This window comes from Typopeltis vanoorti, chromosome 20 (genome assembly GCF_054136105.1).
Source record: "Typopeltis vanoorti isolate ZY-2024b chromosome 20, IOZ_Tvanoo_1.0, whole genome shotgun sequence".
In the NCBI taxonomy this organism is placed as follows: Eukaryota; Metazoa; Arthropoda; class Arachnida; order Uropygi; family Thelyphonidae; genus Typopeltis; species Typopeltis vanoorti.
Window position 1 is genome coordinate 20,217,859 of NC_143568.1, and position 20,347 is coordinate 20,238,205.

Below are 20,347 nucleotides of genomic sequence, written 5' to 3' on the forward strand. Positions count from 1 at the left end.
GTGCATGATGTGATCAGATGTGTAAAGGACAGGATGGTTTTTTAATATATATATATATATATATATATATTTTTTTTTTTTTTTTTTTTTTTTTTATATATGACCAATAAATCTGTGCATGAGCTGGGGTGGGGTCAGCAGCAGCAGCAGAAGAATAACCCTTTAGATGAAAAACCCTACATAATACCTTTAATCATTACATGTAGTGATTGGTGTGATTACCTGTAGTGATTGGATTTAAAAAAAGGGAGGAAGGCAGGTTCATATATTGGTAATTTGTTGAGAAGTATTTGATGCCAGATTTTATCAAATTCCTTGGAAATGTCAAGTGCAATACCACAGGTTTCTCTAAACCTTTCTGTGGTATGTCCAGAAGTGGGTGATGTCAGCTAGGAGATCTCTTGTGAATCTGTAGATTGGCAAAATCCATACTGGTGATCATTAATTAGCTGACAGTTCTCTAGGTGTTGAAGTTGACTGTTGATAATCTACTAAATTAGTTTGGACAAAACCGAAGTGAAGTATTAGGTCAATAATTTTATGGTAGAAATTTATCACTTTTTTAGGAACTGGCTGCATATGGCATCTTCAATGCTATGTACAGTAGATGCCAGATGAGTATAATTAATGTATAGATGATAAAGAATGTGTGTGTTCATGGGATCAATCAGTATCTCAGGAATGGTGGTAAAAGTATTGGAGAAGTTGGTCAAAGGCAGAATTCAGGAATTGGCAGATAAGAATATGATAATCTATTGGGGGGGGGGTTGTGAAAGACAGATCACTTAGTAATATATTAAGTTTATATCCTAATGACAGCTGAGTTGAATAAAAAGAAGCATAATGATGATACTACTGGAACATGCAAACTGGAACAAATGGTGATGGATATGAACTGATAATGTAGATATTAGGGTGGCTGATGGACAAATATAAAAAAAAATCGAAGAGCAGAATCGTAAAAAAGCAGGTGACTAGTCTGCTGCAAGACTGCTTGGACCACCACTGTTTAATGATAAAGGAAATGATGTGAAGCAAATATTCAGTTTGCTATTGATACAAAATTGGGTAGGGTAATAGTTGATCAAGGCAATGTAGAAAGCTTGCAGATGATTTAAATAACTTGAGAGTATGGGCAAAAGATAAGTATCAGTTTAATGTGTAAAAATATAGTTATGCATTTTGGGATAAAAAGATATATGCTGTGTAATGCATTGAGGGAACTGTAAGATATGAATGAAGTTAGGGATTTGGGAGTTATAGTAGGTAGTTGGAAGTTCAGAGGGCTTATTGCCAAGGTAGTTCATAGGATTATTGAAGAATACTCTAAAACAAGCAAAGATAAGGAAGTTATCATTCCTCTTTATAAGGTCTTGATATGTGCACATGGATTACTGTCTCAGGTCTGGTCACCTGGGTTTCTTAGGTATGAGGAAGTGGTAGAGAGGATCCAGAGGTGAATGACCAAGATGGTGAGTGGTCGTTGAATGCTTCCTATGATGATAAATTAAGGGTTTGTGGGTTGCAAATGTTGGTTGATAAACAAAAAAAAAAAAAAGGGAGACAAAATAGAAAGTTTTAATTCATTAAAAGGGTTTTATAAGATTGATGCAGAGAAAATATTTCAGCACTAGGCTAATGTGGGATGAACAAGAAGTCATTCATGAATGTTGAGTAAGACTGGTTAGCAGGGGGTGGTGGTATGAGTGATGATTTTGCTCAAGAGTGATGAATAAGTGAATGGGTTGCAAGAATCAGTTGTGAGTGCTTGTCTGTCAATGGATTTAAGAAGAGATTATTATTACATGGCACCTCCAAGGACTCATCTTGGGAGGATACTCTACTCCACTCTGCTACACACATCTGCCTCCCCTACTACTTAATTCTCCTACTACATACAACTACCATCAACACCACTAACAGTATTTTTTGTCTGTAAATTACACGTGTTTTAAAGGTTGATTTTCCTGTATGTGGAACCTGAATTTCCTTAAGTAAAAAACCCCTGCTACCTCCATCCCATATAAAGATTTCTCTTGTGATGACAAGAATCGAATTTAGGCCTTTTCCAATTGAAGGGCTTTGTGTGTGTGTGTGTGTGTGTGTGTGTGTGTGTGTGTGTGTGTGTGTGTGTGTGTGTGTGTGTGTGTGTGTGTGTGGATAGTTTAGAGTCTCACACAGTAAGTCTTTGGACTCCTTGGAGGTGCATATGAAATAATAATAATAATCTCTTGAGTGCAATAGGGTGGGATTCCATCAGGACTAGCTGCCTTTTTGGTATCCAAAAAGGTTTTCAGGATTCTTCTGATATCTTTCTGCAGGAATTACACATTTAGTGAGTTGTTGCTATAAGTCATGTGACAAAGCAGTTGATGAGCAGAAAATGTTATTTAAATTTGCCTAAACATTTTGTAAGCTCATTTCAAAAATTTCCAACCCATGTTTGTCAAGTTTGCAGCAAGTGATTGTTAAAATCTCCTCATGAAATACTATCTGCTGATATAAACTGTGCAGAGGAAACAGAATACAGTAATAAAGGAAATGAATTTCTGATGAGGTAGCATGTGTTGTCAAGTTTGCAGCAAGTGATTGTTAAAATCTCCTCATGAAATACTATCTGCTGATATAAACTGTGCAGAGGAAACAGAATACAGTAATAAAGGAAATGAATTTCTGATGAGGTAGCATGTGGTACAGAATGACTTATGGATTTCGTCATATTATCACAGGATAAATAGGCCATTACCCAGACTAGTTTCGACCTTTATTGAGGTCTCTTCAGTGGGAGCCAGGCCCGAGTGGAGATACCAGGCAGAAGCATTAGCAAGGTCATCTCTACCTATAGGAGTTGCCAAACAGTGTGCCACCTTTTTATTAAATTACTCTGGATTTAGAGAAAGATGTTGAAAGTTTATTTTTCACTTGGTTAGACTATAATAAATTAACTCCTATAGGTAGAGATGACCTTGCTAATGCTTCTGCCTGGTATTTCCACTTGGGCCTGGCTCCCACTGAAGAGACCTCAATAAAGGTCGAAACTAGTCTGGGTAGTGGCCCTCCCCTTAATGCAAAACATTATACATATCTGCATTATGGGAGATACTGAGATAGGAGTGACGTTAGCTTGCTCCACCTTAGCAACGAATTTCCCAGTGTTGTACCACCTTACCCCAGTCCTGAAGATACTTTCAGGCGCAAACTTTGTTTGCTCACACTTGGATAAAGGATTAAACTAAATTTATTAGTCTAACCAAGTGAAAAATAAACTTTCAAAATAATAGTGTTATGTGACTTCAGCAATTGCATCTATACACACTCATCCATTCAGTCACCTTTTGAATCTTCTTTTAATCTGTTTAACCTCCTCTCTCTCTTGTTAGCTAGTTGCTTTTTCTGATTTCTTCATGCATGCTCTTCATTTCACTCCTCATTTTCATGATGCCTCACTTAAATTCTTCTGACTTACATTTACTCCTACCTTCCCCTCCCCCTCTTTTTTTTTTTTTTCAAAAAAATTTTTTTTTACTTTTTTTCAAATGGTCTAGTCCATTTACATATTATCTTTATACTCATTTGACATCCAGAATTGCCTTCAAATTATAATCACCTTCCTGATATGTATCTTCAAGATATTGTCATAGTATTACATGGTAATATGTGCATTATTACCAACTGCCTGTAAACAGTTTTCCTTCAGAATAGTCTTATTTGTGAGATCTTATATTTCAGTCTTTCAGTGAACTTGTAATTGCAGTGATCCACCTAAATCTTGTTATTCGTGTAATCCTCAGACATCAAATACTGTTTTGTTAAACTTTCCTCTCCCATTCTGTTCAAGTCCTTGTAATGCTAACAGTGCTGAGTTACTTTCCAGAGTATCTTCGTTTTTTAATATGCCATCTCTTAACTTTAATTTTTCTGTTATATCTGTAGTCTCTTAGTCCTTCATGAACATATTTTCCTAACCCACCTCTCATAGACCCATAAAATTAGTTTGAACATTGTCTTGCATTCTTCTGGTGTAGTGTTTTGAGGTTAGCGTATTCGCTCTCCATCCAAAAGGCTGTGGGTTCAAATCCCACCATGGATGTTTTTGATCGTCTCCAAAAATATTAGTGATGGTAGTGGGCGGTAGATGGCCTTGGTGGTGATGATGATTGTAGTTGGGGTTCGTTGTAGCTGGTGGATTGAGTAGTGGAGATAGATAGTAGGTGCCCTCCCTTGATGAGTCTTTGGACTCCCTGGTGTGACTCAATAATTATTATTATTATTCAGGCCTCCAAGGAGTCAAAAGACTCATCGAGGGAGGTCCTTCCTAAGACATAAAGTCTGTCAAGACTCATCGAGGGGAGATCCCCCCCCCTGAGAAACACAAAGTTTATCATACCGCTCTTTAAAGTCACTGACCGTTCTTGCTCCCACCACTCCATCAGGCAATGCATTCCACGGCTCAACCACCCTCCACACAAAGAAACCACTCCTTACCCTCTTGCTCACAGTTTCCTTTCATAACTTCCAGGGATGGCATCTTGTCATCACTCCTTCCCGCTGATCAACCAAGCGAAAGAACTCCCCAGTGTCAACCCTGTAACCACCTCTCAACAGTTTAAAAGTCTCAATCATATCACCTCTCCTTCTTCTATCCGCCAAACTCTGCAGTCCACATTCTCTCAGCCGATCCTCATAACTATCCTTGTACAGTCCTGAAACCATCTTTGTCATCCGTCTTTGTATCCTTTCCACAGTTAATTTATCCCCTTCAAATCCTGGGGACCAAATCTGAGAACAATAGTCCAAGTGTAGTCTGATCAGAGACTTATACAATGGAATGATAACCCTCTTATCTCTGCAGGTCAGTGTCCTTCTCATAATAGCAGCAATCCTCTGTATTACCTTCACTACCTTTGCAATATGTCCCCTAAACTTCAGGTTTCTATCAATCATCAACCCCAGATCTCTTGTCTCCCCTACTTCCTCTAGTATAACTCCTCCCATAGAGTATGCAGCATCCCATCGATGTTTCTTAAACCTCAAGACCTTACATTTTGCTGCATTAAACTGATACCCCAATTCGTTTGCCCATCTATCTAGCTTATTTAAATCCTCTTGCAGGGCTACCACATCTGCGCTATTACTAATAATCCTTCCCAGCTTCGCATCATCCGCGAACAACTGAATATCCCCCTGCAATCCACTGGCTATGTCATTGATATAAAGGTTAAACGATATAGGTCCTAGTACTGAGCCCTGTGGGACCCCACTTGTAACCCTCTGCCTCCTGGAAACTGCTCCACCATACATAACTCTCTGATACCTATCAGACAGCCAATCCTGAATCCAGTTGACCAATCTGACATCCAGACCCATGTGCTGCAACTTAAATATCAGCTTATCATGTGGCACCCTGTCAAATGCCTTCGCCAAGTCTAAGAAAATTTCAGTATATGCCTTTCCCTCATCTAATGCTCTTGTAACTTTATCACAAAAGGCTAGCATATTGCTAAAACAAGAGCGTCCTTTCACAAATCCATGTTGATTCTCACAGATAACATTACCCTCATCTGCCCAATGCTGTACACGGTCCCTCACTACTTTCTCCAAGATCTTAACAACTACTGATGACACACAGACTGGCCTATAATTAGACACTTCCAGTCTGTTACCACCCTTATGCAATGGCACTATCTTACCTTCCTTCCATTCCCTGGGCACCTTTGCCAAAGCCAGACTTTCATTGAAAAGCCACGTTAAAGGTATTGTCAATTCGCTAGCACATTCTCTCAAAACTCGTGGTGAAATACCATCCAGTCCCACAGCTTTACTGACATCCAGAGTACTCAGTATCTGAAACACACTCTCCTCCTGTACCTCCAGACCTCGTACCAGTCCTATCCCTCTAGCATTAAAACTGACTCCTCTAGGATGAAATACTCCAATAAAGTGTTCATTGAACAATTCCACTATGTCCTCTGCATCAGTCACTCTATTCCCATTTTTATCCCACAATATCATTCTTCCACAGTCATTTCTCCTCCTACTGGCCACATAGCTAAAAAATTCCCTAGGATTTTCTTTGGATCTTAGGGCCAATCTCCTCTCATATTCCAGTTTCGCTTTCCTTACCACACGAGTCACTCTTCTGGCCTGTGTCTTATATTCTTCACCCATCCTCTCTTCACCTGTCTCCTTATATCTCTTCCATAGCCTCTTTTTCGCATGCAGTTCCTGTTTAATGTTGTTTGTCATCCACTTTACTCCAAATTGCGCCCTCTTCTTCACTCGTGGTATACAACTTACCATTGCTGATAACAAATATTCTTTCACAATTTCCCACGCACTGGTGATATCCCGGCCGTCCAATTCCTCCCTCCATGAAACTTCCCGAAGTTGACGTCTAAGACTATTATAATCACCTGCCTTATAATTCCACATAAGTTCCCGTCTCTTTGATACTCCTGCATGTCTATTCATTTTCCATGTCAACACCATATGGTCACTCTCTCCAACTGGTGGGAGAGACGTCAACTCAGTTATTATCAACTCTTCTGATGCTATAACCAAATCCAAAATTTTTGAACCTCTTGTTCCCTCTGTTACATGTTGCCTAAGACATTTGTCCCTCAAGAATTCTAGAAATTCCATTCCCCTATTGTTACATGCATCTTCCTCTCTCCAATTTATACTACTGAAGTTAAAATCTCCCATAACAATCATTCTTCTTGCACTTGCCAAACTTAGCTGTCTAAACATCTCCTGGTCCCCATCCTCTGTGCTCCTGGGTCTGTAGCAACACCCCACTAAATATCCTGTCTTGCCTACCTCTAGCTCACACCATACGCTCTCAAAATCATTTGTCTCACTTCCTTCCAAATTCTCCACTCTTAGAGGACATAGGTCATCACTTATCATAAGCAGCACCCCACCACCACGCTTTCCCCTCCTATCCTGACGAAAAATGCTATACCCAGCGACTTCTATACCTGTTTTTATATCCCCTTCTGTCAACCACGTCTCAGTGATCGCAATAATTTTTGGCCAGGCTGATGCTATCTGCGCCACCAATTCCTCTCCCTTATTCCGGATACTCCTGGCATTAGTATACAGCATATAAATGCCATTGTTTCTATACCCAGCCTTATCCCTTCTAGACTCCACTGGGCTCAGTGTTACCTGACATTGTCTCCCTTCTCCCAAGTATCCATTCCCACAAGAGGCCACCCCTGCTATCATCCTCCCTGGGACACACTGACTCGTTCAGAACAGCAATCTCTCCAGATGCCTACGTCCTTCCTCATTCAAATGTAAACGGTCTCTCGCATACAACTCCTCTCTTTCCTCAAACGCACTCCAAGCATCCACATATACCCACATATACCATAATAATAATATCTTCACCAAGAACTGTGCCTAAATAGCTGAAATATTTTCCTTGTTAATTGGGCTCTCCATTAAGAATGTATGTGATGTTTCCATGTTCTTACCTAGAAAACTTTCAAATTATAGAATAATATCAGTTACTATGGGAATTGATGCAAAAGAATTTTTTAGTAATATAAGAATGGAGTCATTCTTCTTGTTAAAAGGTCACCTCTAGAAATTGTAACAGCGTGGTTAGCAAGGACATGAAGACCAGATTTTTGTTTGGAGAATGGTAGATGGGTACAGCAAGTTGCTGGTCAGTCGTGAGTGCTTTGTTAGTGATTGAAGTATGATAAGTAATGTATGAATAATGGTTTTGTGGTTCTCCAGCAATGAATCTTTTGATTCCATGGAGATACTAATAATAAAAAATTATGGGCTATGATAAAACATCACCCTTAAGTTACAACTTTCTATGTAGTGTTTTCTAAGTGCCCAATCATTTTGTTACATACTGTGATTTAAAGAGTGACAGTCTGTAAATGTTATGGTACTGCTAATTAAAATGAGATAGTTTCTTTTTATGACAGCTTTTCTTATCTTCTTTTCACTTCAGAATTTGAAGTCTGTAATTTTTCATTCAAATTCATATATATTTCAGAATCGTGTTCCTACTGTCAGTAGCCATATTGATCATCACAATGGAACTTCTTATGCACCCAGTAGCTTATTTAAAACTGAAAATGTAAGTTAGCTTTTAAATGCATATATTATAACTATTTAAATGCATATAGTAAACTTTTAGTATAATAAACTTATAAATACATGTAATTGAGTTTGAAGGACGAAGTGAACTGTATGGGAGAGATGGACTGCATTTGAGTGGTTATGGTGCGCATCATTTGGAGAGACTGTTGCTGGAAGGTAGAGAATGAGTATAGAGAATGGATCAGATCAAGTGAGAAGTGATGTAGAAGAGCAGGAGAGATTGAAGAGGTGGTTATAAATGAGGAAGTAAGTGGCATGAGTATGGAAAATGAGAGAATGGGTGTGCAAGATGAACAGGAAAATGGGGAGGCTCGGAGTAGACAGGGGTACACATCGTGAGAAAGGTGGATGCTCCAAGAGGATGTGAGAGCATGTAGTAGACAGGAAAGGAATGGGATGACCTGGGATCAAGAGGAAACAGTTGGAATTGAAAAGGTTCTAAAATGAATAAGCAGAAAGCGAAATGGTCCCAGTCGAGCATGGAGAGATTACATTGAATGAGTGTTACCAGTGGAACTAGCTGTAGATCCAGGAATGAGCTGTTGTGTTTATATACAAATGCTAGAAGTGTAAGAAACAAGGCAGATGAAATGGTTGCACTAATTGATCTGTTCACCTCAAAATTGTTGGAATAAGTGAGACTTGGTTAGATGAGGACGACATCTTGACAGGAATAGAGATGGAAGGATATGATGTGTTTCGTCAGAAATATAAGGGGTTAAAAGGAAGGGGGAGTTCTATTGATGATAGAGAAAGAGTTATGTCCATACAAAGTGGAGATGCAAGAGGGGAAATAGTGCCAGTGGTTTTGAGGCATGTGGTGTGAGATAGAGGTGAATGGAATGAAATACTTGGTTGGATGTTGTTATAGACCAGGAAATGTGGATGGTAGTGACTATGAAATGTATAATCAAATTAGCCAAGCAAATAAGAAAAGAGTGATCATTATGGACGATTTTAATTATGGCAATATAGACTGGAATGATGAGATAGCAACTAGAAGTAAAGAAAATGAGTTTCTTGAGTTTTTGATGGATAACTACCTCAGACAGTATGTAACAGAGGGCACACGAGGATTGAGGGTCTTGGATTTGGTCATCTCATCAGCAGATGTAATTATAAATGAAGTGTCAAATCACCCACCAATTGGTGAGAGTGACCAGGAAGTGATTACCTGGGTATTGCCAGCAGTGTGAGGACTTCTGTAAGAAAAGGGTATATGTGGAACTACAAGGTGGGGGTGGGTGATTATGAAGAGCTCAGGAGACAGCTTGCAAGAGTTAGCTGGAAAAGAGATCAGTGTAGCTTGGGGGATTTTCAAAAACTATCTAGCAGATGCAATGTCTAAATGTATTCCAAGGGTGAGAAGGTTAAATAAGGTAGGTGTGAGATGGATGAATAAAGAGATTAAGTATGCGATACAGAGAAAAAAGGGCATTGTGGAAGCAGCATAAGAGAAGTGGAAATAACCAATTCCATGAGGACTACAAAGACCAGGCAAGGTGGGTGACTTGGTTGGTGAGGGTAGCTAAAGAGAGGTATGAACAGCAGTTAGCTAATGAAGGCAATAAGAATCCTAAGGAGTTCTTTCGATATGTAGCCAGCAAAAGAAAGAATGATTATGGAAGGATGATATTGATTGGAGAAAATGGTATAAAGACAGCTGTTGCAGAAGGTGTGGTGGAGATATTTTAATGAACAGTTAATAAAGGTCTTTCAATCTTGTGAATGTGACTTCATGGAGAGATTAAGAGCAGTTGATGATGTGGAAGAGAGACTGACTGTAAGTGAGCAAGAGGCATATGTGGAGTTAAGCAAACTAGATGTAAATAAGGTGGGACTTGATAATATATCACCACGTATTCTAAAGGAATGTGCCAGGGAGTTGACGCCGGCCTTGACATATTTTTTTAATACGAGTCTTGCACTTGGTCAAGTTCCTAATGAGTGGAAGGAGGGCAAGATTGTGCCACTTCATAAAGGCGGTGATAGAACTCAAGCATCAAACTATAGGCCTATCTGTGTGTCAGGTGTTGTAGTTAAGTTGTTGGAGAAGCTTGTGAGAACTAGGATCCAGAATTGGGTTGGCAACAATGGTATTATCTTTGATGAACAGCATGGATTTGCTAAAGGGAGGTCGTGTTTTAGTAATCTACTTACTTATTACAATAAGGTGACTGCTTCCATGGACAGAGGTTAAGGATACACAGTAATATACTCAGATTTTGCATAGGCTTTTGACAGATAACTGCATGATAAGTTGATAGTCAAACTGGAGTGGATGGGGTTGGATATTAGATTGGTGCAATTGATTGGAGACTGGCTATCTGATAGGTATCAACAAGTTGTGTATGGGGGGAGCGATATCCAGGAAAAGGAAAGTTACTAGTGGTGTGGCTCAGGGGTCTGTTTTAGGACCATTGCTGTTTAACTTGTATATTAATGATATTGGTGAAGAATTGGATGGAGATATTCAGTTGTTTGCAGATGATGCAAAGTTGGAACGAACCATGAAGAGTAGAGGGGATGTTGTGGCCTTACAAGAAGATTTGAATAAATTGAGTGATTGGGGATGCGAGTTCAATGTTGCAAAATGTAAGGTTTTAAAATTTGGAAAACAAAAATGCGATGCAGAATTTATGCTTAGTGAGGATATATTGTCAGAGGTGGAGGAAAGAAAAGATATGGTGGTGATAGTGAATAAGAATCTGAAATTTAGGGGACACATAGCCAAAATTGTGAAGACTACACAAAGGTTTCTGGGAATGATGTGGAGGACACTGACTTGTAGAAGTAGGGAGATTCTTGTTCCATTGTATACAGCTTTGATTAGTCCACACATGGACTATCGTGTCCAAATTTGGTCACCTGGTTTTCAGAAAGATGAAGAGATGTTGGAGATGATCCAGAGGCGACTGACTAAGGTAGTTTCTGATCTCTGGAATGTCAAGTATGAGGAAAGATTGAGAAAATGGGGAGACATGATAGAGACCTACAAGTTATTAAGGGGTTGTTATAGGATCAATGCTGGAGAGGTTCTACAGAAAATAGTGGGAGATCAGAGGAGAACCAGAGGTCATCCCTGGAAGCTGTATAAGGAGGATGTGAGCAGGGGAGTGAGAAGCAGGTTTTTTCATGCAGAGTTGTGAATGATTGGAATGCCTTGCTTGAGAGTGTGGTGTCTGCAGAGAATTTGAGTGTGTTTAAAGCACAGTATGATGAGCTGTGTGTTTGATAAAAGGACCTCCTGTGAGTCTTTGACTCCATGGGATCTTGGTTAATAATAATAATATAAATGAGGATAATGATAGTAGCACTTCATAGAAATTAAAAAAATATATATAAGAAATAAAATTCCATTCCTTGATAATTAAATGATACAGAAGTGATGTTTGTGGTTAAAAGAAATAATAAAAATCAACTATTGTTTAGAGAAGAAGGGAATCATGCCTTATATGCTAACCAATTTTCATGTTATATCACTTTATCTGTAGCTCATCATCCCATTGTGTCGATGTTAGATGACTATAGAGCTCCCATAATTACCTGTTTTATAGTTTCACATACACTGTCACCCTCACCAAACCAAACTTATAGGAACCACAAGATTAATTTGTAATAGTCATTAGTTTGCTATAGTGAATTTTGTTTGGAACAGCATTGTACCTGTGAAGTGTAAGTTAAGGCTTTTCAATAGCTTGTTATAGTGAGTTGATCTGTTATAGCAGCATTTGCATAGCAAGAGTTGACCGTATTACCCCTGTTTGGTCATCTCCCAATTCAGTACATTATGGTCAGTCTACAACTGGTGGCGGTATTGATACCTTATTGTTTATGCTACATAACTTAGCAGCACTTGTCCTCATTTCTATCATCTCAGATGAATTTATTCCATTTACATCATTCCAAATGATGGCTATATATCATCCTTAGTTAAACAAGTTTTACGTGTGCCAATAATCATTAGACAAACCACCTTGATTAATATCACAAACTTCGTCCTCTTATTTCTGATACTCCTTGCATAGTATGCTAACATAGTCCATATTATTTCCAGTAAGTTATTCCTTTTGTATACTGCACTATCTTTTCAATTAACCCATTCTACTTTACCTGAGGCCCTTCTTCACTTTAGTTGCTGCATGCTTACACGTCTTCATTTCTTTCCACCTTGGCCACTCTTGTTCCTTGCTCTCATAGCTTTTTTTTTTTTTTCAATCTCTCTTATCATTAATAAAACTGCCATCATTGTATTCTCTTTTCACCTGTCATTTCACAACTGGCTAGTCATGCTCTTCAATTTCTGATTCATGTTAACTTTAAAATGCATCTGTGACATATTTCTCATTCAGCAGCACTTTTTTCCAGTTTGACAATACTAGACCATTTCAAGTGCAGAACATCATTTAACCACTCATCTAGCCATGGTGGATGAAATGTAACAACCATCTTATTCTTTGTATCCATGTTATTTCATGATGTCCCCATGTTATTTCAATTTCAGTGGTACACTTCACATCCATGTTTGGCTTGATGTCTAAATGAATCATAGACTATGGCAGGTAAACCATTTCATCTTCCTTGAAATTCAGTCCATTTTTATTGGCAAAATGATTTCAAGTGATAATATTTTGCTTACTGGATGGTATAATGAAAATATGTATTTGGGATCTCTGTTGAAAAATATCAAGTTGTTTCTTTTTCAGTTGTGTGGACCATTTGAAGTGATGATATTAAACAAAATAAAATTGTCCATGGTGTATACCATGGACAATTTTATTATAAACCAAACATTACTTGACATATCATAAACAACTAACTTTAGACATACATGTTGGATCTTTACAAAAGTACAGCTATTCAGTATATTTGAACTCTAAGTTTGTAAAGATATCATGGTAGTTCTTACAAAAATGGACATTGACTGTTAAAAATTCAATTACAAATTAGCATTTGTAAATGTTCAGTTGTAATTGGAACAATTACAAACTGTATTGTATGTAAATAGTTATAAAAACCTTTTATGATGTGATATATATTTATCATTATCATCATCGGACATCCATGGAGTCAAGACTCAGCATGAAGGTCCTCTGACACAGCTCAGCCAACTACACCTCAGTTGCATTCACCATGTCTGTACTCACAACACACTCAGACACTGTATACCAATTATGCATCATTACATGCAAAGAAACCTGTTACTCTCCTCTCACACCATCATTATACATCTTCTAGGAATAACCTATTGTTCATTTCCCATCTTCCCATTCTTGAAATTGATCCCCAGGTTCCTTTTCCTTCTTTCCACTTTTTTTCATTTTTGCAAGTGGTGTCACTATTTGCTAAATAATTATATATCTCTTCAGCTGAATGTGACAGTCTGGAAATAGATGAACGCTTTCCATTAATTATACTTGAAGTATGCAGGTCAATTGGATTACCATCTACAGTAATAGTAGGTATTCCACAATAAGATGATGTCTGATCTGATCCTGGAGCTAGTGTTGGAGCATTACTACTGTCCATTTCTTGTGTATTAACAGAGGCAATGCTTGGACTACAATATCCATTTGTTTTACGTGATTGACTATCAGTGGCAAACACAAGTCAGCTTTTCTCATATTGCCCCCAACTCATCTTGAAGATGTGAGATCTGAGCTTCCTTCAACCCAAGTTGCACACTCAATGCAACAGAAAGCTCTGCTTCATCTCTTGCATGTTTTAAGATGTTCCACTTCTCATGTTCAGATTCTTCTCTTTCTCGAACAAGCTGTTTCAAACTGTCATCGCTTTCCTTCATTTTTTGAAGGAAAGCGATGACAGTTTGAAAATGAAATCACGTAATTCTTTCTCCTTATACTCTAAAGTATCATATAAATGTTTCGTCTGTGTCAGTCGGTCAAATTTTTCAGTCTTTAATCTCTTCCTATCTTGTTTCAATGCTGTTAATGCTTCTTTAGCATGTTTTTCTTTCTGTAGTTGCAAATGATGTAAGTGGTCCTCATCTGGATTTTCTTGTATTTTTTGTTTTTGTGATGCCACTTCTTTTTGAAGTTTCTCATTATCCATTCTCAACTGTTCATTCTGATGTTGCAACCGACTTACATGTTCTTCAAGCTCGCTGTCATAGTTGCATGCTTTGCAACGTTCACAGGATGGACTGTCTGTACATATAGCATTATCCATCATATCTAATGTATTTGCTGAAGGAGATGTATTAATGCTTTTGTTTTCTGTTTCATGATCACTAAGTGTAATCTCATTAAAATGTGGCAAGATCTCACATACACTGGAAATGCTGTTTGCTGAAGTAACCAGGTCATTTGCAACATTTTGTGATGTTGCAGTATTCTCTGTAGAAGGTGATGCACATGTAGTCAATATATTGCCAGCCATCTGGGATAGAAGGCAACTGTTACCAAGCTGGCCTGGTTGGCCAAGTGGTCAGTGTATCTGCCGTTCAGCCAAAAGGCTGCAGGTTCGAATCCCGCTGCGGGCAGGATGTTTGTGATTGTCTGTGAAAATACTAATGGTGATAGTGGGCTGTAGATGATGATGGTAGTTGGTGGATTTGAGTGGTGGAGACAGAGAGAATTGTAGAATAGGTGCCCTATATCGATGATGAGACTGATGAGTCTTTGGACTCCCTGGAGGTGATACGTAATAATAATAATCTTCTTCCCATTCTGTGAAAAGCCTCTTTTGCATTGAACTAGTAATAACCCCATTATCAACTTAATTGTTTTGATCATATCCCCTCTCCACCAGATTCTGAAATTTCATTTCCTCAATCCATCATCATATTCCACATACCAGAGACAACTTTAGTCAATCATCTCTGGATCTTTTCCAATGTTTCATCCATTTGAAAAACAGATAACCAAAACTTGCACAGTAATCCATATGCCTGATAAAACCTTATACAATGGTTCCATTGTATAAGGTGGGGGAGGAGACTGATGTGTTCCCCTGAATTGTAGATCATTATCCATCATTAAGACCCTTAGATCTCTTATTTCCTTCAAGATATTCCCTGCCAGTTGTATACAGGTGAACCCCAGCCAGCTTACAAATATAATACATTCCTTGAAATGTGTTCGTAAGTTTACAGATTTTAATTATAGAGCACTAAACAAAGCTAAAAGGTTGGTCGATTGGTAGAGCCTCTGCTACTAATGGCTCAGTTAAGTAAGTTCGAGCGCAGTTAGTAGTTGGAAGGAGACCAATCATTCGATGCTGTTGGCACACTCTCCCTCGATGAGTCTTTGGACTCCCTGGAGGTGTCAAATAATAATAATAATAAAAGGATATTTATTAGCTGGAAATAAATATCATTTTATATTTATATTCTTCTGGATTTCAAACCAGCATCTTCAGAGCAAAACAACATGCTGTATTTTACACGTGACAACAAGTAAGTGAAACAGTTCAAATTGTAAGAGAAAAAAAGATGTAAAGTCCTAATTTTGCACACTCTAATGTTAAATAAAAGAAGTATTATAGTTGGGTAGGAGTCAAACTTAAAATGACAGTCTCCAAAATTTTGGGAGATTAAAGCAACCATACTTTGCCTGCCTAGTTGGCCAAGTGGTTAGCATAACCATTTTCCAACCAATATGTTGTGGGTTCAAATCCTACCATGGACATTGATGTATGTATTGTCTTCAGGTGGGAGATAAATTTCATCACCCAGTGTGAGACCACCCCCACTTATTTGGGGGCCTGAAGTGGCTTAAAAAGTTTCACATTTTGTTTTCAGAGCAGGGTTTCCAGCTATGTAGAAAATTAATTCTTCTTCTTAAAGTGCCATCTCCTATCAGAGGTTGGTGACCACCTTGGCAAATTTTGAGCGATTCTCAGCCACTCTGAGCAGTCTCTCAGAGTTCATGCCAGTCCACTGTCTGATGTCTGCCAGCCAAGATTTTCTTCATCTTCCTTGTCCTCTCCCCCTTCATGTGGGGGCACCTGGTACTGGCCCTTTTCATTCTTCCTCTTTTTCTTTGCTTTTCTTCCTTCTTCAGGGAACTATCCTTTTTCCAGACCACCATCACTGGGATCCAGCGCCCTGCCACCGTGTTTGCCGTGTGGTGCGACCCGTGGACATCCGGAAAGGGGGATCCTGGTAATCTAGCACTACTTTGGCTCCTGCTTCGGCAAGATGGGTGGTCCTGGATGGCCCAGCTAGGATCAATCGGCTAGTGGGCTTGCCTGCAACGGTCACTGGTGTTGCAGTAAATCTCTCACCCCATGGTCCGGAGTCAGGATCCTAGACCTGCTGCAGTGCCGGTATAGCGTACAGGATAGCCGTGGCGTTCCACTCCTGAGCACAGTCTTTGCTTGCCAGGTAGTGGATGCCCATGTGTGGCCACCGTGGTGGGTGGGGAGCTCTGGCGCCGAATTAAAAATTCCTTAAATATGAATTCTTCATCCTCAAATGTTTCAGGGATCCTAACAAAGTCCCAACCAAGTACTGATAATATAGACACAGCATATGGAAACAGAAGTAAGAAACAAAAGATATCGGATACTAACATAAATGTACCATCCTTTTTAATCATTCATGCAACAGGTGAAAAACCAATTGGGAAAATGTCACCCTTCTTATCCAAAAAGGTTTAGGAGGACTGGCAGGACCTCCCAAAACTGTCAAGAAATTGCATTCTGGTGATATCCTCATGAAAACAATGTGCAATCAACATTCCGAGTAACTACTGAGAGCAACGACAGTGGGCAAAATACAAATTGCAGTAACACCTCACAGAACACTCAATTTCAGTAGAGGAGTGATATCAGAATGGGATTTCCTTGAGGTTCCTGATGAAGAGCTTAAAGATCAAGGAGTGACTGGTGTGAGGTGCATCCTGATACGCAGGGATAGTCGCCTGGTCTCAACCAAGAACATCATCATTTTTGATACACTTAGGCCTCCGACATCTGTAAAAGCAGGGTATCTCAGCTGTTTAGAATGTAGATCCCTAATCTGCTGAGATGCTTTAAATGTCAAAGATATGGACACGCCCAAACTGCCTGTCATGGTTCTACTACCTGTGCCTGATGTGGTAGTAAAGAACATGAAAATAAATCTTGCTGTGAAAAAAAAAAAGCTAAATGTGTCAACTGTCAGGGAGATCATCCAGCATACTCTCGTGCATGTCAGAAATGGAAAGATGAAAAAGAGATACAAAAAATTAAAACAGAACATAACATATCAGGATACAAAAAGAAAGCTAGCCACCATTATACCTGTTCTACGATCCTCTTATGCTGAAAAAGTAACAATTAAACAAGTGCCAACAGCAACTCAAACATGTATGTCTATTCCACCATTTGATAATTTCACCATATCTGAACTTTATGATCGCAAGTGCTTCTCTGTTGAGCACATTAATCACAAGACCTATGGCCTTACTCCAGAGACAACTTCAAAAATGGTCCCATTCAATGAAAACTCATCTGCCAAAAAAATTATGGTGGAGACTTCACTCAAAGATAAACCACCAGACACTCGCACAGAAAAAATGGATTCCTCGATACCCACTGAAAGCAAAATAAGCATACCAACTGACCGTAACACATTTGATGTTTTGAACACTCTACCAGAGGAAAAGATGGACACTGGCCGTCCACACTTCCCTAAAACAGTGGATAAATATAAATCTGACAAAGGTAAGCTCTCAACCTCTCAAAAACCAGATAAGTCAATAAAATCAAAACAATAGGAAAATTTTTACAATGGAACTGTCGCGGGATCTGCCAGAATATTGACAATATCAAGATGTTGTTGCAGAAACACAAACCTTTCTGTTTTTGTCTACAGGAAACTTACTTAAGACCCAATGAGGACCGTACCTTTAGGAATTTCACTGTTGTACATAAGTATAGAACTGGAGATGGTCCTGCTCATGGAGGAGTAGCTATCCTAGTGGGCAGTCACACTCCTTTCCATCAGGTCCAACTTAATACTTCTCTGAAAGCGGTAGAGATTCGCTTCTCTGTGGGATTCCTTATTACAGTATGTTCAATTTATTTACCACCAAATGCTGAGTTAATGAAATTAATCTTGATAACCTTATCTCGCAACTGCCTGAATCCATACTTTTGATGGGTGACTTTAATGGTCACAATACTCTATGGGGTAGGGCCAACACTAATAGACTAGGTGGAATCATTGAAAAAATTCTTGATAATAATAACCTTTCCCTTCTAAATAATAATAACTCAATACTTTCTTTCATATGCCTACCCGCTCATATTCTGCAATTGATCTTACAATCTGTTCCCCTTCCATTCTTCCACTGCTCATGTGGGACGTTGAAGAGAACATATATGGAAGTGATCACTTTCCTGTTCTTTGTACAATGTCTTCACAGGAACCATGTTGACCTGTACTTTGCATCTCATTTCTGTTTTCTGAATTTTAAAACCTTACACTTTGCAACATTGAAATGTCAACACCAGTCACTTGCTTATTCACCCAGTCTATTCAAGTCGTCTTGCAGAACATCTGTTTTATTACTCATTTTTCTTTCCAATGTTGTATTATCCACAAACAACCACATATCACATGCAAATTTTTCCCAATATCATTAACATTCCTGCTTGTTGTTGTTATTATTATTATTATGTGGTGTCTCCAGACTTCATGGATATACCATATGATAATATACAATCTCTAATTTTTTTGGCAATTGGATCTGTATACAAAATAAATGCAGTCTCTTAGTAGTTTATTTGTTTTATATGTGCAAAAATTTGCTCTTTCCATAATTTGAAAAGTCCTTAACAATATTTCTTGCATCCTATATAGCAGTGGTTCCCAACCTTTTTCCACTTGTGTATCCCCTTTTAAACTCATTTCTATAAATTGTACCCCTTGTTTTTAAAATAGCTGTTTTTAAATACTGACACTTTTGTTCAGTGTCTATCTTAATGTAAAATAGTGGAAATGAGGTAATGAGTTTGGAAAGGAAAATTGCTATACTAACGGTACAAACTACAGATTTAATTTTACAATATTCGTAACACAGAAATAAATATAGCTTCATTTTAAATATTGATAATGATGATCAAGTATTCAACAAACTTTTGATTTATTATTATTAATAATATTTATTTGTGTTATCTGAAAAGTCTGTAATAATCAGTATACAGATCACTAACCAATTGAAATATTGTTGGTGAGATCGTTGAGCTTGCTTTGATTTTTCATGTACCCCTGAACGACCCAGCATGTACACCCCCCTCCCCAGGATACATGTACCACTGGTTGGGAACCACTGCTGTATAGGATTCAAACAAAAAAGGCAATTTCATTTAAACTATGCTATGCTGTTATCAAAATTTTGGCCAAGGCAACTGAATCATACTATCACACCCCCTTCTGATAGATGGTGCTGATGTAGTTAATTGGTAGTAGAGGTTCAGTAGTGGCGGAGACGAAGAGTTGTAGAGTAGGTGTCCTCCCTCGATAAGTCTTCGGACTCCTTGGAGGCATCACGAATAATAATAATAATTAAGTTTCTATCATGTCCCATCTTTTCTGCCTATGAACTGAACTTTGTAACCCATACATCTTCAACTTATCTTCATAGAGAGCATTCCACAGGCCTGTCACCAGCTTAATCACATGTCTCTGAATTGTCTCCACCACCTCCTGGTCTCCAAGATACCAGGTGACCAAATTATTTATTATTACATCCTCCATGGAGTCAGCAGACTCATCGTGGGAGGTTCAATCAACTGACAACATATTTATCATATAGAATCTTAAAATCCTTAACATTCCTTGAATTAACAACACATTCTGGTAATGTGTTCCATTCACTGACAATTTTCCATGTAAAAAATCTGCTCCTCACACACCCTTCCTCACCACACTTTTACACAACTTTCAAGAATGAACCTCTGGTTCTTCCTCTCTCACCATCTACTCATTTTATAATCCCCTCTGGATTATAAAATCCTCTAACTTAAATGTCTTTATCATATCACCTCTCTTCCTCCTATCCACCAAACTCTGCAATCCACATTTCTTCAACCTGTCTCCACATCACATTGAAAACCAAGTGATCAGATCTGAGCACAATAGTCCAGATGTAATCTTGACCAGTGCCTTATACAGTGGCACAACCACTTCCTTACATGATAGCGCACTTCTTATCACAGCAGCACTATGATGTGCAGCCTTTTGCAATACTAGCAGTATGCCCTCTAAACT

The 20,347-nt window shown here is 38.6% G+C and overlaps 1 protein-coding gene across 1 annotated transcript in view; it reads left to right on the top strand.

Moving 5' to 3' along the window:
- LOC150095269 (sodium-dependent nutrient amino acid transporter 1-like) overlaps positions 1-20,347 on the top strand; it is a 247,670-nt gene that overhangs the window by 38,851 nt on the left and 188,472 nt on the right. The window contains exon 2 of the mRNA XM_090410475.1: positions 8,021-8,104. Coding sequence (XP_090266601.1) covers positions 8,021-8,104 — 84 coding nt within the window. The remainder of the gene's footprint in view (positions 1-8,020; positions 8,105-20,347) is intronic.